The 17,903-nt window shown below is 49.6% G+C and overlaps 1 protein-coding gene across 1 annotated transcript in view; it reads right to left on the reverse strand.

Moving 5' to 3' along the window:
• Nucleotides 1-17,903, reverse strand: part of ITGB5 (integrin subunit beta 5) — a 121,354-nt gene that overhangs the window by 8,771 nt on the left and 94,680 nt on the right. The window contains 1 exon segment of the mRNA XM_042955044.1: nt 2,361-2,583. Within this exon segment, the coding sequence (XP_042810978.1) occupies nt 2,361-2,583 (223 nt within the window).

Below are 17,903 nucleotides of genomic sequence, written 5' to 3' on the forward strand. Positions count from 1 at the left end.
CCAGAGTGCAGACAACTGAGACTTGGCTGCAGGCCAGGAAGGGGCGGTTTAGCTCTGGCCCTTTCTCCGGCCTCTGGGATTAGCACACCACAAGTGACCCCCAAGCTGACCCTCCTCTCAGCGAGGATTTGCCAGCCTTCCAACTGCAACCGTTGTTATTAAACCACAGGGCCACTTCCAGGAAACGTTCCCTAATTATCCATGTGGATTTATCAGTCTAACTTGTGTGCTCCACATACTGGGCTGAAACTTGTGATATATTGTAGTCATGTGTTAAAATAAGTCTGGCCTTTTAAACAAACAAGTTGCTGAGAGAGACTTTACTCAGAGAGCCTGTTAATTGAAATCAGCTGAGCCTGAGTGTGAACTCACCCAAGGTGAAGGGTATGTTTGGTTAGTTCTAGAAAGTGGAGACTGGCTGTTCTGAAACCCCAAGTGGGGAGGGTGGGGAAGACAAGGCATTCAAAACCTGGTGGTTCTTGGCAAACCAACAAGTAGAAAAACATCACATAAGTCACTTTCAAAGGGAATGTGTTTAAAAAAAAAAAAAAAAGAAGTTGCAACTAGGCTTTGAAAGAAACAGAGAGCATCAGTGTGGCCCAGAGATAAAGAAAAAGGAATAGTGAGGTTTCCTTATGGCATCTCTTTGCTCTCCTTGTGTCGTTAGTATTGCTTAATGGATAACAAATTATCAGATACTGTTTCTTCTCGGAAATGAATGCTTTAAACATTTAAAGCTACGGTTGTTGTGCCCTTTTGACCTAAAGCTAATGTTGTCGGGCCTTTTAACTGACCTACGCCAAAACTGCATTGCCTTGCTGCTCGAGGGGAATGGAAGAAACGGGCTTGATCTACTTTTATTGATTCCATGTGTGTTGTCCTAGCTTGCCCCCCTCCCTCCGCTAACCTCGTGTGTCCCAAGGACAGCCCGAAACAGCTCTGCGAGAGGAGCTGGGGGAGCGCGCCCCGCTCCGTCATAAAACGTGGGTGATGGCTGTGATTCCACGCTCACATGGCCCCAGCTACTTGGGCTCCAGATCCAGGATCCTACCCTCCTCCCCTGGGACGTTGCTATTTGGATTTCTGTCATTTCTCCACTCTTAGCAGGTCTAAAGTGGGTCTGCTTTTCTTCTCCCTCCCTTTCCCCGGCTCTTCTCCAATTACACAAAATAAAATCTGGTCCTGTCTATCTTGTCTCTCGATCTACAGCCAGCTTTCAATTACCCACGCCTGGATTATTTGAGGCAAACATCCAAGTAGGGGTTGTGCCACCCAGAACATTTCTGAGCAAGGACCGACCAGCAGCCAAGGCAGGCTCGGAGAGCATGAACTCCTTTCTTTATCAGCCCAAGCCAGACATGTGGAGGGGAAATCTGCCAAAAGAAAATTGCACAGTTGCGTTCCCCAGCCCAAGAGAAACGACGTCTGTACTATTATTTGTTTCTGATTATCTGTGCCTGTTTCCCTCACGCCGGGCCCCCTAGCGTGGATGATGATGACACAGCTGTTCCGTTAGCAAAATTCAAGAGAAACGGTCACTCATGCCTTCCTGATGGCATAGCTCCTGGATCCCTTTAATTCCCGCCCATTCGCACTCTGGCAGAGGGGGAAGGGCAGAGCTGCGGGGAGGTCAGCATGGAGAACGTGACCCCGTGGCTGAGTCAGTGGAGGCGCGGTGCCCACTGTCCAGACAATCTCTGCATTCAGCTGCAGTGCAGGGCCAGCGTTCCATTATCTGTATAAATGGAGCAGAAAATTCAAAAGCCATTGTGGTTTGTTTCTGGCATGTCTTATCTAGGTCGAATGCCCTCCTATCTGATCCATGTTCTGATTATGTTTTGTTCCAAGCAACATTTGCCATACGGTGTCCTGTGAAACATTATTTGGGAAATGTTAATGTCGGGGAGGGGATCCAACTTGTTTGAAAAACAGAAGCATACTACATCCCCCTGTGAAATACTCAATAGCACTCAAAAGGCTCTGAGAAGCCACTATTTTGGTACCCAAACCAGTTGAAATTAATTCAGTGATCTGGTAACTTCTAAGTTGGGGAATAGAATAACAGTCTTTTTTTTTTTTTTTTTTTTTTTGGTTCTGTTTTTATTTTCTTACAAAATCCCCTTTAACTGTATATTAAAATAGTGTCTTTGAAACACTGGTTTCAAAATAGTGTTTCAAAGACACTATTTTAATATACAGTTAAAGTTTAGTTAATGTTCGTATGAGTTTAGCTCCCCAGAAAAGGCTGGGCAGTGGAAAATGCGGGGGATGGGGACTAAGAGGTGGGCCGGCCGCAAGGGCTGACAGGCTGAAAGATGGGCCTGGTCTGGGGTGAGAAGCGGGAGTGAGGGTGCCATTACCTCTTGGTGCTGCAGGCATCTGGGCAAGTCGGGCATTTCTCACACGTCTCCCCAAAAGCTCCTGGCTCTGTGCACTGGCATTGCCCACAGACACAGTGCCCACGGTCGCTGCAGATCTGGCCATCCTTGGCCAAGCATGTGCTGATGTCTGTTGAGCAGTTACAGTTGTCCCCAATGTAACCTGCGTGGCACTTGCATTCTCCACAGTGACACTCGCCGTGGCCTAAAGGAACACACACAGCACATCAGCGCCTGCCTGCATGAACACATAACCAACCACCCAGCGTCTGCCTTGCACCAAGACAATGGGGAGCCAATACAACTGTGCCCTCCAACTCTGTTTGGGCAGACAGAGAGGGCCTAGAGCCCACATGCTTGCATAGCAGGGGGCCGGGCAGCTTGTGTGGCCCAGCTAGGTCTGGGGCGGTGCTCTACGTTGGTCCAGAATTTGACCAAGTAACACCACAGGACCATGACCCCAGAGAGTTTCTTCCTGTCTCAGTTGTCATGTGAAGAATGGCCACCAAATATGTCCGCTTCCAAATCCCCAGAGTAAATGTTACCTCCTGCAGATATGACTAGGTGAAGGATTTTGAAATGGGAGGTTCTCCTAGGTTCTCCAGGTGGGCCCCAATGCCATCACAAGGGTCCCTAGAGGACGAAGACAGAGGGAGACTGGACCACAGTGGTGATGGGACAACAGAAGCAAGATGCTAGCTCCTGCCTTTGAAGATGGAGGAAGAGGCCACAGAGCCAAAGAATGTGAGGAATGCAGCTCTAGAAGCTGGAGACGGCAAGGACATGGATCCTCCCGAGAGCCTCGGAGGGAGTATGGCCCAGTCAGCCCGGTGACTTTAGCCCAGACCTCCAGAATTCAAGAGAATAAATCCATGTTGTTAAAGGCCACTAACTCTGTGGTAATTTATTACAGCCACGGCGTGCAGTGATGCTGAATTCTGGCTCCGGCCTCAGAGCCGTAGCCCCGAGTGGGATGATTCGGGCACAGGTGCCAAGGTCAGCAGTGGCTAATTGAACAGCACTCCCTATATACACATCAGGCTTTGCAGCATAAACTTGAGCAGTTTCTACAACGGGGCCATGTGGCAGGGACTGTTCCCTCCCTCACATCACAGCTGCCGCAGATGAGACACAGAGATGAAGCTGCTTGTTGAAGATCACCTGCCTGTGGTGGAGTCAGGACTCACACCAGGGAGTCTGAACCCCAGCACCCACTGCCTCTCTGGAGGAAAGACAGCAGAGTAGGCCCTAAGCAGGTGGACAACCAGTGGAAGATTGCCCTGCTCTCCTTTGTAGGAGGGCAAGGGGCTGGGCATGCCCCTTGCAGGCGTCAAGGGCAGAGGCTCACTGGGCTCAGAGGACAAGTGTCAGCGTGAGTGAATGTGTCGCTCAGGGAAAAAAAAGCATGGAGAGCGCCATCTTCCAAGAGCGCCAAAAGCCTGACAATGGATTCTCGATCCTCTGCACTAACAGAGGCAGAAAGCAGCGCTACGGCACTTAACTTTACAAAATTTCCCTTACACTATTATGACAGCATGCTTTCCTTCCTGATGACATTTTGCTAAGGCTAAGACTAAAAGAACCAAGAATTGGGGCGCCTGGGTGGCTCAGTAGGTTAAGCGTCCTACTTTGGCTCAGATCATGATCTCATAGTTCGCGGGTTTGAGCCCCATGTTGGGCTTTGTGCTGACAGCTCAGAGTCTGGAGCCTGCTTCAGATTCTGTCTCTCTCTCTCTCTCTCTCTCTCTGCTCCTCCCCCACTCACGCTCTGTCTCTCTCTCTCTCTCAAAAATAAACAAACATTAAAAGTAAATTTAAAAAATGAACGAAGAATCTGTATCATTGCGCAGCCAGTTACATACTAGCAGGAGACCGCAGCAGTGGGCCATGGGCATCAGACAGGTGGAGGCCTTGCATTTTACTCCCACACCTGAGCCAGTTATCCCAGTAGCTGGATCCCAGCACCTTCTGTGAGACCACCAATGAATGTGACCCACAATTTAGTTCAGGACCTAACTCCAGAGAGCTTCTTCACCGGCCACTTACTTCCTGCCCACCCCCCCTCTCCTGCTCTGTCGGCTCCGTGGTGCCTAGAATCTGCAGGCAGGAGGGAGGCCATCTAGAGCGACCAAGTCTCCCAACCTTCCCGGGGCCAGACAGCCTCTCTGTTTGCACCGAGACTCAGAGCCTCAGCAGATACTGTACCGGGCGAGAGCCCCCTCCCATTGCCTGCGCAGTGCCGAGGCATATGGCAACCCTCTGGGAAAGGTGAGGAAAGCCAGCAGGAGGCTGGGTGCAGTCTAACTGCCTAGGAGCTGGCATGTGAAGGTGAGGTACAGGAGAGGGCAGCACACCTACTCAAGGGTTACACAAGGTGGGGGCAGGGGGCTGGAGGGCACTGGCAGCAGAGTGCACGGCTCCCACGGGAGGGCGGCTGCAGACCCCTCCTCTAGCACGGTCTGTGAACAGTGCAGGTTTCAAGGCTTGGCAGGCAGGAAGCCACCCCCCACAGGAAGCCTTCCCGAATGAAATGGATCCAATCTGCACAGCCCCTTCACTCTCCAGCCTCAGGGGCCACACTGGTCAAGAGCCTGTTTCAAATTAAAAATGGGTCACTGTCGAGGGTAATTCCCCCCCCCCCCACCACCACCATTTTATTATGAAAGTTTCCAAACCTGCAGCCAAGTTGAAAGGATTGTACAGTGAACATCCATATGCTTGCCACCCACATTCCACCATTAGCGTGTTACCTGCTGCTCTATCGCACATCCACCCCACCCCCTCCACTGGTCAGTGCAGTTTCCAAAACGCGTTTCCAAGTGAGCTGCAGATATGAGTGCACTTCTGGGGAAGGTTTCGAACATAGCTCTGGCACTCCCCAGCAGCTTGTATGCCACACTTCCCATAAAGCATGGTCAGTGCCGTATTTACAAGCAGCACGACAGTACCTGGGTCAGAGGGACTGCTTTGCTGGAGACAGCGGGTGCTGTTTTTCTCCCTGCTCTAATTGTGTGTGGCAGCAACATAACATTAGCCAATAACAACCTGACACCGTATTCCAACGTGCCAACATTCTGGAGAAGAGGCAGGATATCATTTGGTTGAAGAGTTGGGTTTCAGGTGAAGTGTGTGTGTGCTGAAGGAAGAACTTGCTCCCCATGGTGACTGGGCATCGAAGTGACAGAACCTGCTTGCTGAGAAGGCACCTGCTTGAGCCAAGTTCAAGCTCTGTGCTCTCTGCCATGACGCCAGATCAGCAACGAGCCTGGCTATGTTGGATACATCTGACACCACACAGGCCCGAGAGCCCCCAAACCCAGCCAGAGGTCAAAGGAGTTGAGTGCGTCCCAGATCTAGGGCTCAGGCAGAGAAAGTTAGGGGTCAAGGGCAGGAGAGGGACAGGACTCCCCACCAGAGACATGAGCCATTCCAGAAAGCCTCCCACGACACCTGAGCAGTGAGGACATGACAAGAAACAATGTGTAAGATAAAGTAGACAGAGCACAGACAGCCCCTGCCCACTTAAGTAGGGTGAGCAAGCAGCTGGGTGCTGAGGGGCTGTGGGACATCAGGAAATCCTTATCCATGTGGCTTTTGGCCTCAGAAATTTGACAACTCCAAAGTCAAGTCCCAGCAAGTCAAAGCAGGGCAGCCTCCGGGTCTGGTGAAATGGCGGCGACCTCTCAAAGGCTTGTCCTCACTGGCTCCCTGGCTCCCTTGCCGGCCCCAGTTTGTCCGGCGGTTCTTCCACTCTCAAAGACAGCTTGAAGCAGCTATGGCAAAGATGTGGCCTGTGCTCTCATGTCCTCCTCCCCATCCATGGCACATCACACCATCTGATCACGGGAGCCTTGGCTTGGTCTCAGGATCCCCCTCAACACAGTACTCCAAGCAGGTTCTACCAACTAGGGGGACTGGCACAGAAGACACAACCATTTGCCATCTTGGTTTAAAGCTTTCAAGCCTCCTTGAGAAAGCATGACCCATACAGGTTTTCAAAAACTGGGTCAGTATGGTTACACTTTACCCTGATCCAAATGTCTCAGATCCTGTAGTTGGGCCTCAACCTGTATGCACGGAGGTTCCCCACATCTTGTGGTCGGCCCTTAGTCTCTCCCAATGCCCTAGCAGGAACATGTTATTAAAATAACAAGGGTCATTTGGCCCTGTCCCAAGGATCAATAACCTACCAATCACCAGTAAAACTAAATGGGGGACTGGGGACATTATCCTGGTTAACAACACCCAGGGGGCCTTAAGCAAGGACTCTTCGGCAAAACACAGCTCCTTTATAATGCTACCCCCAACACCTTGGCAGAGTAAGTCGAATTTAATGATGCCTGTTTAATACCGTGCAGACATAAAAATATTTTCATTGCACATAGGTAGGGATACTGAAAGGCATGCGAAAGCACTTTGTAAGCTGTGACTTGCTACATGTGCAAGTTATTAATAGTACTACCTTTGTTAGAATGATTGATAGCTAAATGGACAGGAAGTTGTAAATGTGTCTATTTATACAGAATTTCAGCTCTACAGAATTCAACAGCTTTCCATCAGCAAAACAGTGCTTGTGTGGGCTGTGGGCCAAGACGTGGCCCCATGCCTCCCTTTATAAAATAGAATATCGGCGATTTAGGGGAGGGGAGCCCTTAAAGCAGGCTGGGAAGGAGATGCCAGGGACAAGCGGGGGAGAACCAGTGGTTTGGAAGCCCAAAGAGACATGATCGGAAGCCCGAGCAAGCGCAAAAAGAGATCAGGAAGTGCAAATCCCAGGTGGCTACTGTGGATTTGCCACAATCTGGAGGGGTGAGGGCAGAATCCAGGGGGCAGTGAGGTGGCTGCAAGCAGGCAGCTCCCACAAGTGGTCTGGAAGTGTGGGAAGAGATGGGGAGGAAGGCAGACAGGATATTCTGAAGATGGGGTATATTTGTGCCTTCTTCTGACTGCAGACAAAGATTCAGAAGAGAAATGGTTTGGGAGGAAACGGAGAGATGGAGGGAATGGCACGCTCTAAAGAGAAGAGATTACAGCAGAGAAAGAGGCAGAGAGAAAGAGAGGGGACACGCTGAGGGGTGAGGACTGTGGCCAGAGTGCGATGTGCAAGTTTCCAGCTCCAGCCATGTTGAGAGAGGCTGAGAGGCTGCACGGAGCCAAGTTCAAGTATGTCCTCCACCATTCACTATGTCACCATGGGCAAGTCCCTAAACCTGTCTGATGATCTGTTTCCTCATCTGTCAACGAGGACAAATGCCCTCCTCGTAGAAATGTTGTCAAGAAATACGGTGCTATTGCAGGTAAAGCCCTCACTCAGCATCTGGTGCGTGGGGGCGCCCAGGAAACGGGCTAGAATTGCTATGAACCGCCACTGGAGCTGAGCAACAAGGCGCTTGGAGACCGATGCATTGGACAACTGTCTCAGGGAGATGCAGGGATGGTGGGGCCTGAGGGAGAGGGGGGAGCGTGAGGCGGGTCCCAAGGTCTTTGAGGAATGCAGGGATGGCCAGGATGTCAGTAAGGGGGGAGGGAGGGGAGAAAAGTCAAGGTGCACAACTCAAAGGAGGGGAGGGTGTGGGAGTAGGTGGAAAGCAAACATCCAAGGGGTCCTGAGGAGCTGGAAGAGTGCCGACCAGGAGGGGCCAGACTCCCAGGCTCCCCCAACTTCCCTCAGGGACCACCAGGAAAGAGAAGGGAGGGGGGGATTTCTGCACAGGCCCAGGATGAAGAGCAGCCTGTTTACCACGGAACATGGGTGGTGGAGAACAGGGTGGGGACACAACATTGGGAAAATGAGGCAGTGGTGCGTGGTGAACATGTGGCTTCCAGAATCACAGTGCCTGAGCTGGCCTCCTCAATCTGCCACTTACCAGCAGTTACTAACGTCTAACCCATCTGTATCTTGGTTTCTTCATTTTTTTTTAATGTTTATTTACTTTTGAGAGAGACAGACACACAATGTGAGTGGGTTAGGGGCAGAGAGAGAAGGGGTCACAGACTCTGAAGCAGGCTCCAGGCTCTGAGCTGTCAGCACAGAGCCTGACACGGGGCTCCAACTCACGAGCTGTGAGATCATGACCTGAGCCGAAGTCGGACGCTCAACCGACTGAACCACCCAGGAGCCCCAGTTTCTTCATTTTTAAATGGGGCTCATACGGGACACCTGGGCGGCTCAGTCGGTTAAGCATCTGACTTTGGCTCGAGTCATGATCTCGCAGTCTGTGAGTTCGAGCCCCACATCAGGCTCTGTGCTGACAGCTCGGAGCCTGGAGCCTGGAGCCTGCTTCGGATTCTGTCTTTCCCTCTCTATGTCTCTCTGTCTCTCAAAAATGAATAAATGTTTTTTAAAAAATTGTTTTTTAAATGGGGCTGATACAAATGCCCCCGTCATTGGTTTGCTGTAGGAGTTAATCACTTAAACCTGAATAAAGCACTCACTCAGTGTTCGGCATATAGTAAGTGCTCCCTCACTGTTGAGGAAGCTCAGAGTAGATCTCGGAGGATGGGAAGAGAAGTACTTTCTGCGAGGTTGGGTCAAAAGCCGCCAGGGTTAAAATCTCCCATGAGGTTATGTATCCATGTCCAGCCCGAAGCGAGCACACCCAGGACCTGGTGCAGCTGTTCTGAGGCCTCCAGAGCCTCGGTGGGAAGGCTGATACCACAAAGACACTCGAGGCCCTGTGGGACGCTCCCTGAGGCATGTCAGGCAGCACATAAGCGGTCCAGGAGGGAAGCCACCGCTCGCCCTCACCCCCAAGCTGGACTTGGACTCAGGGCCTGCAGAGGACCCAGATGGCCATGGGGTGACCTCGGAGGAGATGCCTGAGGGCAGTGGGGCAGGCCTGAGATGGGCAGAACCGAGAAGTGATTCTCTTCTCCCCATTCTCACCCAGCACAGGAGCAAGGGGTCACAACCAGGCAGACGTCAGACCCTTAGGGCACAAGCCAACTCTCCACAGCTGGTCCCCAAATAGTTTCCATCCAGCTCCGGAACACACTGTGGCTTCCTTCAGCAGCGGCTTCAGGCCCCTCCAGGAGTCCCAAGTCCGGTCCTAGCTCCCAGAAGGCCGGGGAGGGGAGGGAGGACTAAGCCCAGTTCCTGAGACAGGAAGGGCGCTTCCCTCCTCTTTCTCACGGTCCTGCCTCCCTCCCTCCCTCTCCCCACAGTCAGTGTCCCTCCCTCACACAAGCAGTTCCCTTCCTCTCACCTTCCTAGTTTCCTCTCCTCACAGACCCTGCACCCCTTCTCTCAGGGCTCTGCGTCTGCTCCCCAGTCTCCCCTCCTCTCATAAGAGGCAGCCCTGTAAATAGGAAGTGGTGAAGAGGAAAGAAAAAGAAGGGGCGTGTTCTGAAAATCTCTGCTCATTCGGGTGGCTACTGTGTCACCAAAGTCGGGTCTTGAATTCTCCAACAGTTGGCTTAAAAAGAGCAGGAGGCCAACTCAGAACGTTACGTGCCTCCAGTCACCCCTGTCTGTGAGACTCGCGGCCCTGAGGGCTGCCAAGCCAGGGCACCAGGGCAACCAGGGTCAGAGGCCACCGTTCTGCCTCCTTTGACATCAGGGGGGGTGTTTGGAGTCCCCATTCGGAGCCTGTGGACACACAGCAGAGGGCCCTTGGCACACGTCCTGGCACAAACACAAATCGAGGAGAACAAAACCAGACACGGGCTCACCTCTCTGTGGCCAAACACATATGCAGGCTTCCAAAGGGCATGGCCTCTCTGTGTGGGGCTCCTGGGCAGGAAGGGGAAATCCCTCATAGGAAGTACTCTTCCTGGTTCGCTGCTGACAAGCAGGTTAGAGTTACATAACAGGCCCTCGTGTCCTCACAGGCCCTGCTCTGCCTGTGCTGCCTGCTATCCTCAGGGTGTCTCTGAGCCTGGTCCCATGGGAATGTGCCCCTCCCGTATCTTATCTTTCCCTTCTGTACACTGACTTGGTTCTAGAAAAAGTAAAGAAAGGAGAGATTTGGGATCTTAGCCTGGCTCCAGGCACTTTAGCAACAACTAAATAAACCTCCAGGGGCAAGAGAGATGTCGTTCTTGACAAGTGTACCTTTGCTCCACAGGCTTTCTGAGGCTGTAAACACAGCATTCTCCTGCCAAGGACCGTCGCTGACTGGAGAACTCGCTCTGCAAGGGCGGCTCCCCAACAAAGAAGCATAGCACTGCCCCGCCCCACACCAAGCCTGGACCTCAGCTCTCTCTGTCCTATCCTTGTCACTCTACTTGAAATGCCTCAGAAAAGCTCAGTTTGGGGACATCCTTTTTCAGCGGTGCTGCTGTGCAATCTCAGCTACCTACCTGCTATCTCGGGGCAGTGGTCCGGTTTTCTCGTCAATGAAAGAGGGATACTGCCTTGTCCCCCGTACAGGATTGGGAAAATTCTTTGTAATGTGCAATAGAGAATGTGTGGTGTACTGCCTCCAAGAGATTTTTAATTTCACTGGGACATCAAGTCACTTTTAAAATCTCTTCACCTAGAGAAACTTCATGGAATACTTACAACAGACTAGGCATTGTTCGAAGCCCTTTACATGGATTATTTCATTAGTCCCCCACGTCCCCCCCCCCCCCCACGCTGATAACCCTGTGCCATGGTACAAGCACCACCCTAATTTTCCCAGAGCTGGCAAATGAGGCACAGAGAGGCCAAACGAGGCCAAGTAATTTATCCAAAGCTGCACAGCAAGCAGGTGTCAGGGCAAGGATCTAAACCACATTTGTTTGACTCTGGAGCCCATATTCCTAACCACTGCACACACTGCTTCTGCAGTATCATCCAGTCATGATTACGTGATAACAATTAAAATAGCATATGGGATATGGGGAACCTGGGTGGCTCAGTAGTTTAAGCGTCCTACTTTGGCTCAGGTCATGATCTCATAGTTCGTGCGTTTGAGCCCCGTGTTGGGCTCTGTGCTGACAGCTCAGAGCCTGGAGCCTGAGCTTCGGATTCTGTGTCTCCCTCTCTCTCTGCCCCTTCCCGGCTCATGCTGTCTCTCTCTGGCTCTCAAAAAAATTTTTTTTTAATTTTAAAAAATAACATATGGGATAAATGTTCAAAGAGCCCAGGATGTGGTACAGTTAAAAATGTGCAACACAGCCATCCACAAGACTCGCTCTTTTAACCACTGATCCTTCAAGTACTCTTGGCCTCTTCTGTAAAGCAAGGGTGGTAGATCAGGTGGGCTCTCCAGTTCCTCCACAACCATCATAACGCTGCTTAAGGTCAGGGCACAGAGAAATGTGGAGAGCCCGATGTGGGCTTCAGGCTCAGCTGTGGGTTTCAGAATAGTAGAGGAGAGAAGGCATTTGGGATGCAATAAAGCAGCACAAGCTCACACGTGACGATGAATAGGGTGGGCAGCTGGGAAGGGAAGTATTTGAAGAGGAGAGGTTTTGGGGAGCCTGGGTGGCTCAGTCAGTTGAGCGGCCGACTTTGGCTCAGGTCATGATCTCGCGGTCCGTGAGTTCGAGCCCCGCGTCGGGCTCTGTGCTGACAGCTCAGAGCCTGGAGCCTGTTTCAGATTCTGTGTCTCCCTCTCTCTGACCCTCCCCTGTTCATGCTCTGTCTCTCCCTGTCTCAAAAATAAATAAAACGTTAAGAAAAAATTTAAAAAAAAAATGAAGAGGAGAGGTTTTGGGGAGCCTGGGTGGCTCAGTCAGTTGAGCATCAAGACTTTAGCTCAGGTCATGATCTCTCTGTTCCCGAGTTTGAGCCCTCCGTTGGGCTCTGTGCTGATAGCTCAGAGCCTGGAGCCTATTTTGGGTTCTGTGTCTCCCTCTCTCCCTCTCTCTCTCTCTCTCTCTGCTCCTCCTCTGCTCATGTTCTGTCTCTCTCAAAAATAAATAAAGATTAAAAAAAGAAAAGAAAAAAGGAGAGGTCTACTAGGATGGGAAGAGAGGGTGTAGAAATAGATACAGGCCTATTGCATGTACATATATATGAATGAATGGACAAGTAGATGGTAAAAGGGAGGGAAGGAAGGAGATTATGGAGGAAGGAGGCCTGAGCGTTAGACTAAGGAGTTTGAATTTATCCCTTAGGCCCTAAATGGCCTGACAATAGACTCCTATTACTTGAGGTAAGCCACAAGCCTCACCTGGATGCCACAGCATCCTCCTGGCTGCCTTCCCATTCTATGGTCTGTCTCCCCCCCAAGTCAGTTTCCACCTGGGCTCCACAGCGTTTCTCTAAAATATAAACTACGTGATGATGCTCTTGCATAAAGCCCTTCCATGGCTTCTCATCACCTACAGCATAGCTTCTACGTCTCTACTTTGTGGTGCAACATCCCAGGCTACCCTGTGAGTCTCTTCAGCCGTCCCTGCTTTCCAAGGCATCCCGGGTTCTGGCCATCCCCACAAACGTGCAGCCTCTATGAGGTGCTGAACATCAGCATGTTTTGGTTTTGCAACGATTGCCTTGCGGTGTGGAGAACAGATAGACCAGGATGGTGGTCAAGGAGTTGAATTTCAAAGAAATAAGAGGTCAGTGGACGACCTGGTAGCATATGGGATGTAGGCATTGAGGAAAAGGTGGGAAAAGGATGACTCCTAGGTTTTTGGCTTATGCAAACAGATCAAAGGAGAGATAAGGAGAATCAGAAGAGAACCACGGCTGGGAGGAAGATCATGAGATCACTTTGAGCCATCTTGAGGCTGAGGTGCACTGAAGACACCCACTGGAGATGTCAAGAAGGCAAATGGTGGAGGGAGCTCAGCAGCAGGTCTGAGCAATGGAAGGTGTGGGTGTGATGAGATTCTCAAGAGAGAGTGTTGGGAAGGGACATCCAGGCTATGCCTTGGACAAGTGGACAAGCCAGCATTGAGTGGGTTGCTAGAGGTGAAGGATCCCGCAAAGGAGACGCCAAAGGAGATGGCCAAAGGCTGAACGTGGGAAGAGAGGAGTTCAAGGTGGGGGTGGTCAACAGTGTCAACTATTCCAGAAAAGTCAAGGGCTAAAAAAAAGTCTATGAGATGTAGCAGCACAAGGCCATTAAAGATCTGGGAAGACCTATTCTGAATCCAAACTGGACTGAGGTTAAGGCTGACTGGGTGGAGACAAATGTTGTCAGAAATATAGCTGTGAATACGGAGGAAAGAAGGGGACAGTGAATGGGTAGGAGGCTGAGGGTTTCTCTTTCTCTATTTTTTTCTAGAACAAAGGGACCTGAGCATGCTCAAAAGCTGATGGGAGGCTTAGTTAAGAGGAAAGCTTAGATATAAAATCACTTATCACACAGATATATCTGTTTGTTTACTTGTTTGCTTCAACCCATTAGTCAGCAAACCCAAACAAAATCAAAGATGGCATTTTATTTTTCTTTGTCCAATGCCTAGAATCGTCAGGCCCACATAGGATGCTCAGAACATGGGCTGGAGGCTGAGAATATCATCAGCACAAACCTGAAGCCCTGGAGGAAGATATCCAAATCTGTAAATTAGAAAGGGAACAGAAGCATTATTGAGGCTTATGAACTTAAATAGGATTCTTGAGGTATTTCAAATTCTTAACATGTGCCCAAGAAATCCAGAGACTTAAAATACCATGAGAAAAAAATGGTTAAGAATTCTCTTTCGTTTGGCAGGTCAAGGTTATAGTCCAACAGCACAAGCTTTGCACCCCGCTATTGCTCTTGCATATTGTTCAGATTTCTCCAGCAAAAAAATGTCCTTCAGACATGTGAACAATGATGCATCGTCAGTCTCAAGGCCAACAGCTCCTCTGTCTTTGGCTTAGTGCTAATGAACCAGCCCTGACAAGGTCAACTGATGGTGCTTCCCAAAAGTCAATGCTCCAACAAGCCTCTCGCCCTTTGCCTTCATCTGCCGAACCATATGTTGCATTCATGTTGTATCTGAGCAGCAAAATATGATGACCACTAAACAAATAGGGTGATGTTGCTTTAAGCTAAGCTTCTCCAAACCTCAACATTACTTTCGGAGATGACAGCACTGGCTAGAAAGCTAAGACTCCACTGTCAAAGGATGTTGGCATCCCAAAGGATGCCTTTGCCTTTCTTGTCCTCACACCTGATTTCTCAATGCTGAGGCCCTGCTGCCGAGCCCCTCAAATTACTATTGCATTTCACATGAGGGCAGCAAAGAAAGGACTTGGTCTCTGGCCCAAGTCTATCGATCGCAGGAGACTAAAGCAATGGACGCAAGAGGGCAAAATCTGTGTTCTTTAAGGAACTCATCTTTCCAGTCTCAAAAAAATCTATAAACAGCTAAGCGAGATGAACCACAGTCCTCACAGGACCCTAAGGAATGCTGACTCAGAAAGAAAAACAGAGGGCCTGTGGCCAAAAGAAACCGAGGTTTCTCAGATCAACATCTTCAGTTTGGCTTAACCTGCCCAATCCACCTGGCAGGCACTTCTGGGGGAATGCCAACCACATCCGGAGAGATATAAATTCACTACCCTTGGTCACTGCAACAGGATGGGAGAGTTACTATTTTCAACCTGGAAAACCGTCATGTTGTTGTGGTTGGTTAACAGCTGCCATGTTCCACCCTCAGCTGGCCACTGTTCAGAGCTGGGTGCAGCACTTTCAATGGACAGAGCTGGTTTGGAATGTCACGTGAGTGGGCCACGTTGAAGCTTGGCTGCCAGGAGCCCAGCTAAGCCACAAGATGGCAGGAAGCAGGTGCCCAGAGAAGAGAAGAGCGCTCCCCTAGAGTTAGGGGAGGTGGGCTTTTATTGGGTCAAGGATTTGGGCCAACCATTGGTGGGGAGTGTGGCCAACGTGCCAATCTTCTCGGCCGCAGCCTCCTCCACTTGGGTCAGGTCAGTAACAGCCACATCAATCGCCTGGTAGAGTAACAACAACTTAATGACATCACTCATGTCAAAAGCATTTTATAAATTAGAACAGGCCCACAAAGGTTCATTTAAGGAAAGTGGGTTTAGCATAACCAATAACAACAGCCAGACACCCACTGAATATGAAGGGGAACACTCTGTCTTCCATCAAATAATAGTCAGAAAAGGACAGCTACCTCAGCCTGTCCCCTGGTCCACGTGTGTCCTTCAGCCTGGTCTGCTGTATCTGATATGTCCTTACGTAACCCAGACAAACACTCACTTAGGAAAACAGACACTAAATGTTTCCTAAAATTTTGACCGAAATAAAGAGCACTTATTAGGTAAGACTTGGAAAATGCAGGCTCAATGCTTGGGTGGTGGCAGAGAAAACTGGATTGGTAATTCAGAGATTTGGGAAGGGCCTCAAGCTAATCAAAATAAGTAAAATTTGGTAGAAATGAGGTAACTATTTACTTGCAAGGTTCTCCTGGTCTGAATCTATAACCAAGAATCCCAGCAAGCTTTAGTCCAGGTTCTGAGTCTCAGTTTCCCCAAATGTACACAGTCAAGCGGGTAGTAAAATGTCAACCCACTGTGTGTGACAGATGCTATTAGCAAAGGCACAAGACACAAATAATCCTACTATTAAGTGCTTGCTCATTATGAGCGCAAAATACTAACAAATGAGCCTCAGTTTGTTTCCAAGGAAACCACCTCAATATAGTGAAAAGGGCATTAAAATAGATGTTCCTTATATTATTACATTTGCCTATTACTAAAGACCAATGTTGTGTCAAATAACATACCAACATGGGAAGGATATTCCTTTAGCTTAGGAATGGTGGGGTCACCTGATCAAGACATGGTGGTTGTGGGCTGGAGTGATTGGAGGTCCCCTCTTCTGGGTCCCAGGGTGACCAGCAGGTGTCCCAGACAAGGGAAGCCAAAGGTGCAATAGGTCAGACTCACTCAGAGCAGCTTCCAGACACCAGGGAGTATTAGAATCTGGGTGGGGCTCTTAGGTCAGTTTTCATAGAGTCATGGACGCTCATCCCAAAGGAAAACAGGGCTACTCCTTCCAATTCCACCCCACCCCACCAGAGGCACTGAGCAGCGGAGGCCTATAATCAGTATGTCACAGTTTCCAAGTCGAGATCAAACTCAAAGCCAGGGCTCAACATTGAAGAAATGAAACCAATACGGGAGATCATATAGTTCTCAATTTAACTAAGAATGGAAAATTGCCTAATGTGTTATCCTATAATATCAAAAAACTAATGCCACCCAAACCTATACATGACTAAGATCTTATCTTGGGCATTCTCATGGCCTTTCTAGGATTTTCCTTTGCTTTTTAAGTTTCATGATCTCTTTCACAAGCCAAGTGTCATGCCCTTCAGGATCAGTCCTGAAGTTCAAAGGCATGTATGGGTTCTTCACCACAGGGGCTATGCTTGCACATTTCCCTTTCTAACTAGCAAGAGAAGGGCAGTGAGGTAAGATCCAATGCTTAGGATGGTCCATTTTTCAGAATCACTGGTGGACTGTTGCTTAAGATCTTTGCAGAAACAGGATCTGAGCAGGGAGCAAGGGCAGCAAGAAAACTCCACCCAGAGCTGAGCTCAGAGCATGGAACAAGGCAGGTTCTCAACCCAGTCTCCCAATACTCTCTCCCTTGTCTTTCAAGATCTCATAAAGTCGGATGGTCAAGGTAGAAGTGCGAATGACTCATATCCTCATTCCTCAGTCTCAGAAAGTTTCTGAGAAGTGGAAAAGTCTAGGGGCAACAAACATTTAGAAATTAATTCAAGACTGCAAGCAGCCCAGCTGTGACCCTGGCTCAAAGCACAGCCCTGGCAGGTGAACAGTGCTCAGTGAGCTCTTACTGCAGGACACGGAATCAGCCACTCACCTAAAACAAGATGACCCTCAGGCAGAGATCACGGTTTCTGCATCTGCAGCTGCACTAACATCGGGTACTTGCTACGCTCTGGTTTTCCCAAAGAACTCTCTCCAATCACAAGCTGCAAGAAGCTGGCTGACCCTGGGGAGAGCAGCTCAGTGCACCTGGTTCATGCACTGTTTTGTGATATGACTAGGCCCTAAATGTGGGTCCCTTTGTGTCTTTCAAGTGAACTTGGGCAGTATCTGGATACAGATGGAATTCTTACTAAATTCTTGATCATGGAATGAACTTCTGAAACCGACCTGTTCCGATGCTATGAATGTCTCTGATGCTTATCTCTATGCAAGAAGACATGCTCCAAGAAGGGGTGCACGGGGGAGGTTAGGTAGTGACATTTACTCAAACCCCCAACGTGAGGCAGTGTTCAAGGAGCTTTACGGACATTGTTCTATTTGATGCTCACAACCCTCTGGGGTATTTGACAGATAAGAAAATCTGTCAAAAGCTGTTGGTTACCAGAAGTGGGGTGGGTGGGGAGATGGGTGAAATAGGCGATGGGGATTAAGGAGGGCACTTGTTGTGATGAGCACTGGATGATGTTAGAATTGTTGAATTGCTGTATTGTACACCTGAAACTAATATTACACTGTAATTAGATGGTAACATCTAATTGGAGTTTAAGTAAAAACTTACAAAAAAAAAAAAAAAGAAAGAAAAAGAAAGAAAAAATCTGTCAGGGAGGGTAAGTGAAGAGTCCAAGGTCACAGAAGTAGAAAGGGGCAGGGCCAGGTTTAGAATCCAGATTTGA

Source organism: Panthera leo, chromosome C2 (genome assembly GCF_018350215.1).
Source record: "Panthera leo isolate Ple1 chromosome C2, P.leo_Ple1_pat1.1, whole genome shotgun sequence".
Taxonomy (NCBI): Eukaryota; Metazoa; Chordata; class Mammalia; order Carnivora; family Felidae; genus Panthera; species Panthera leo.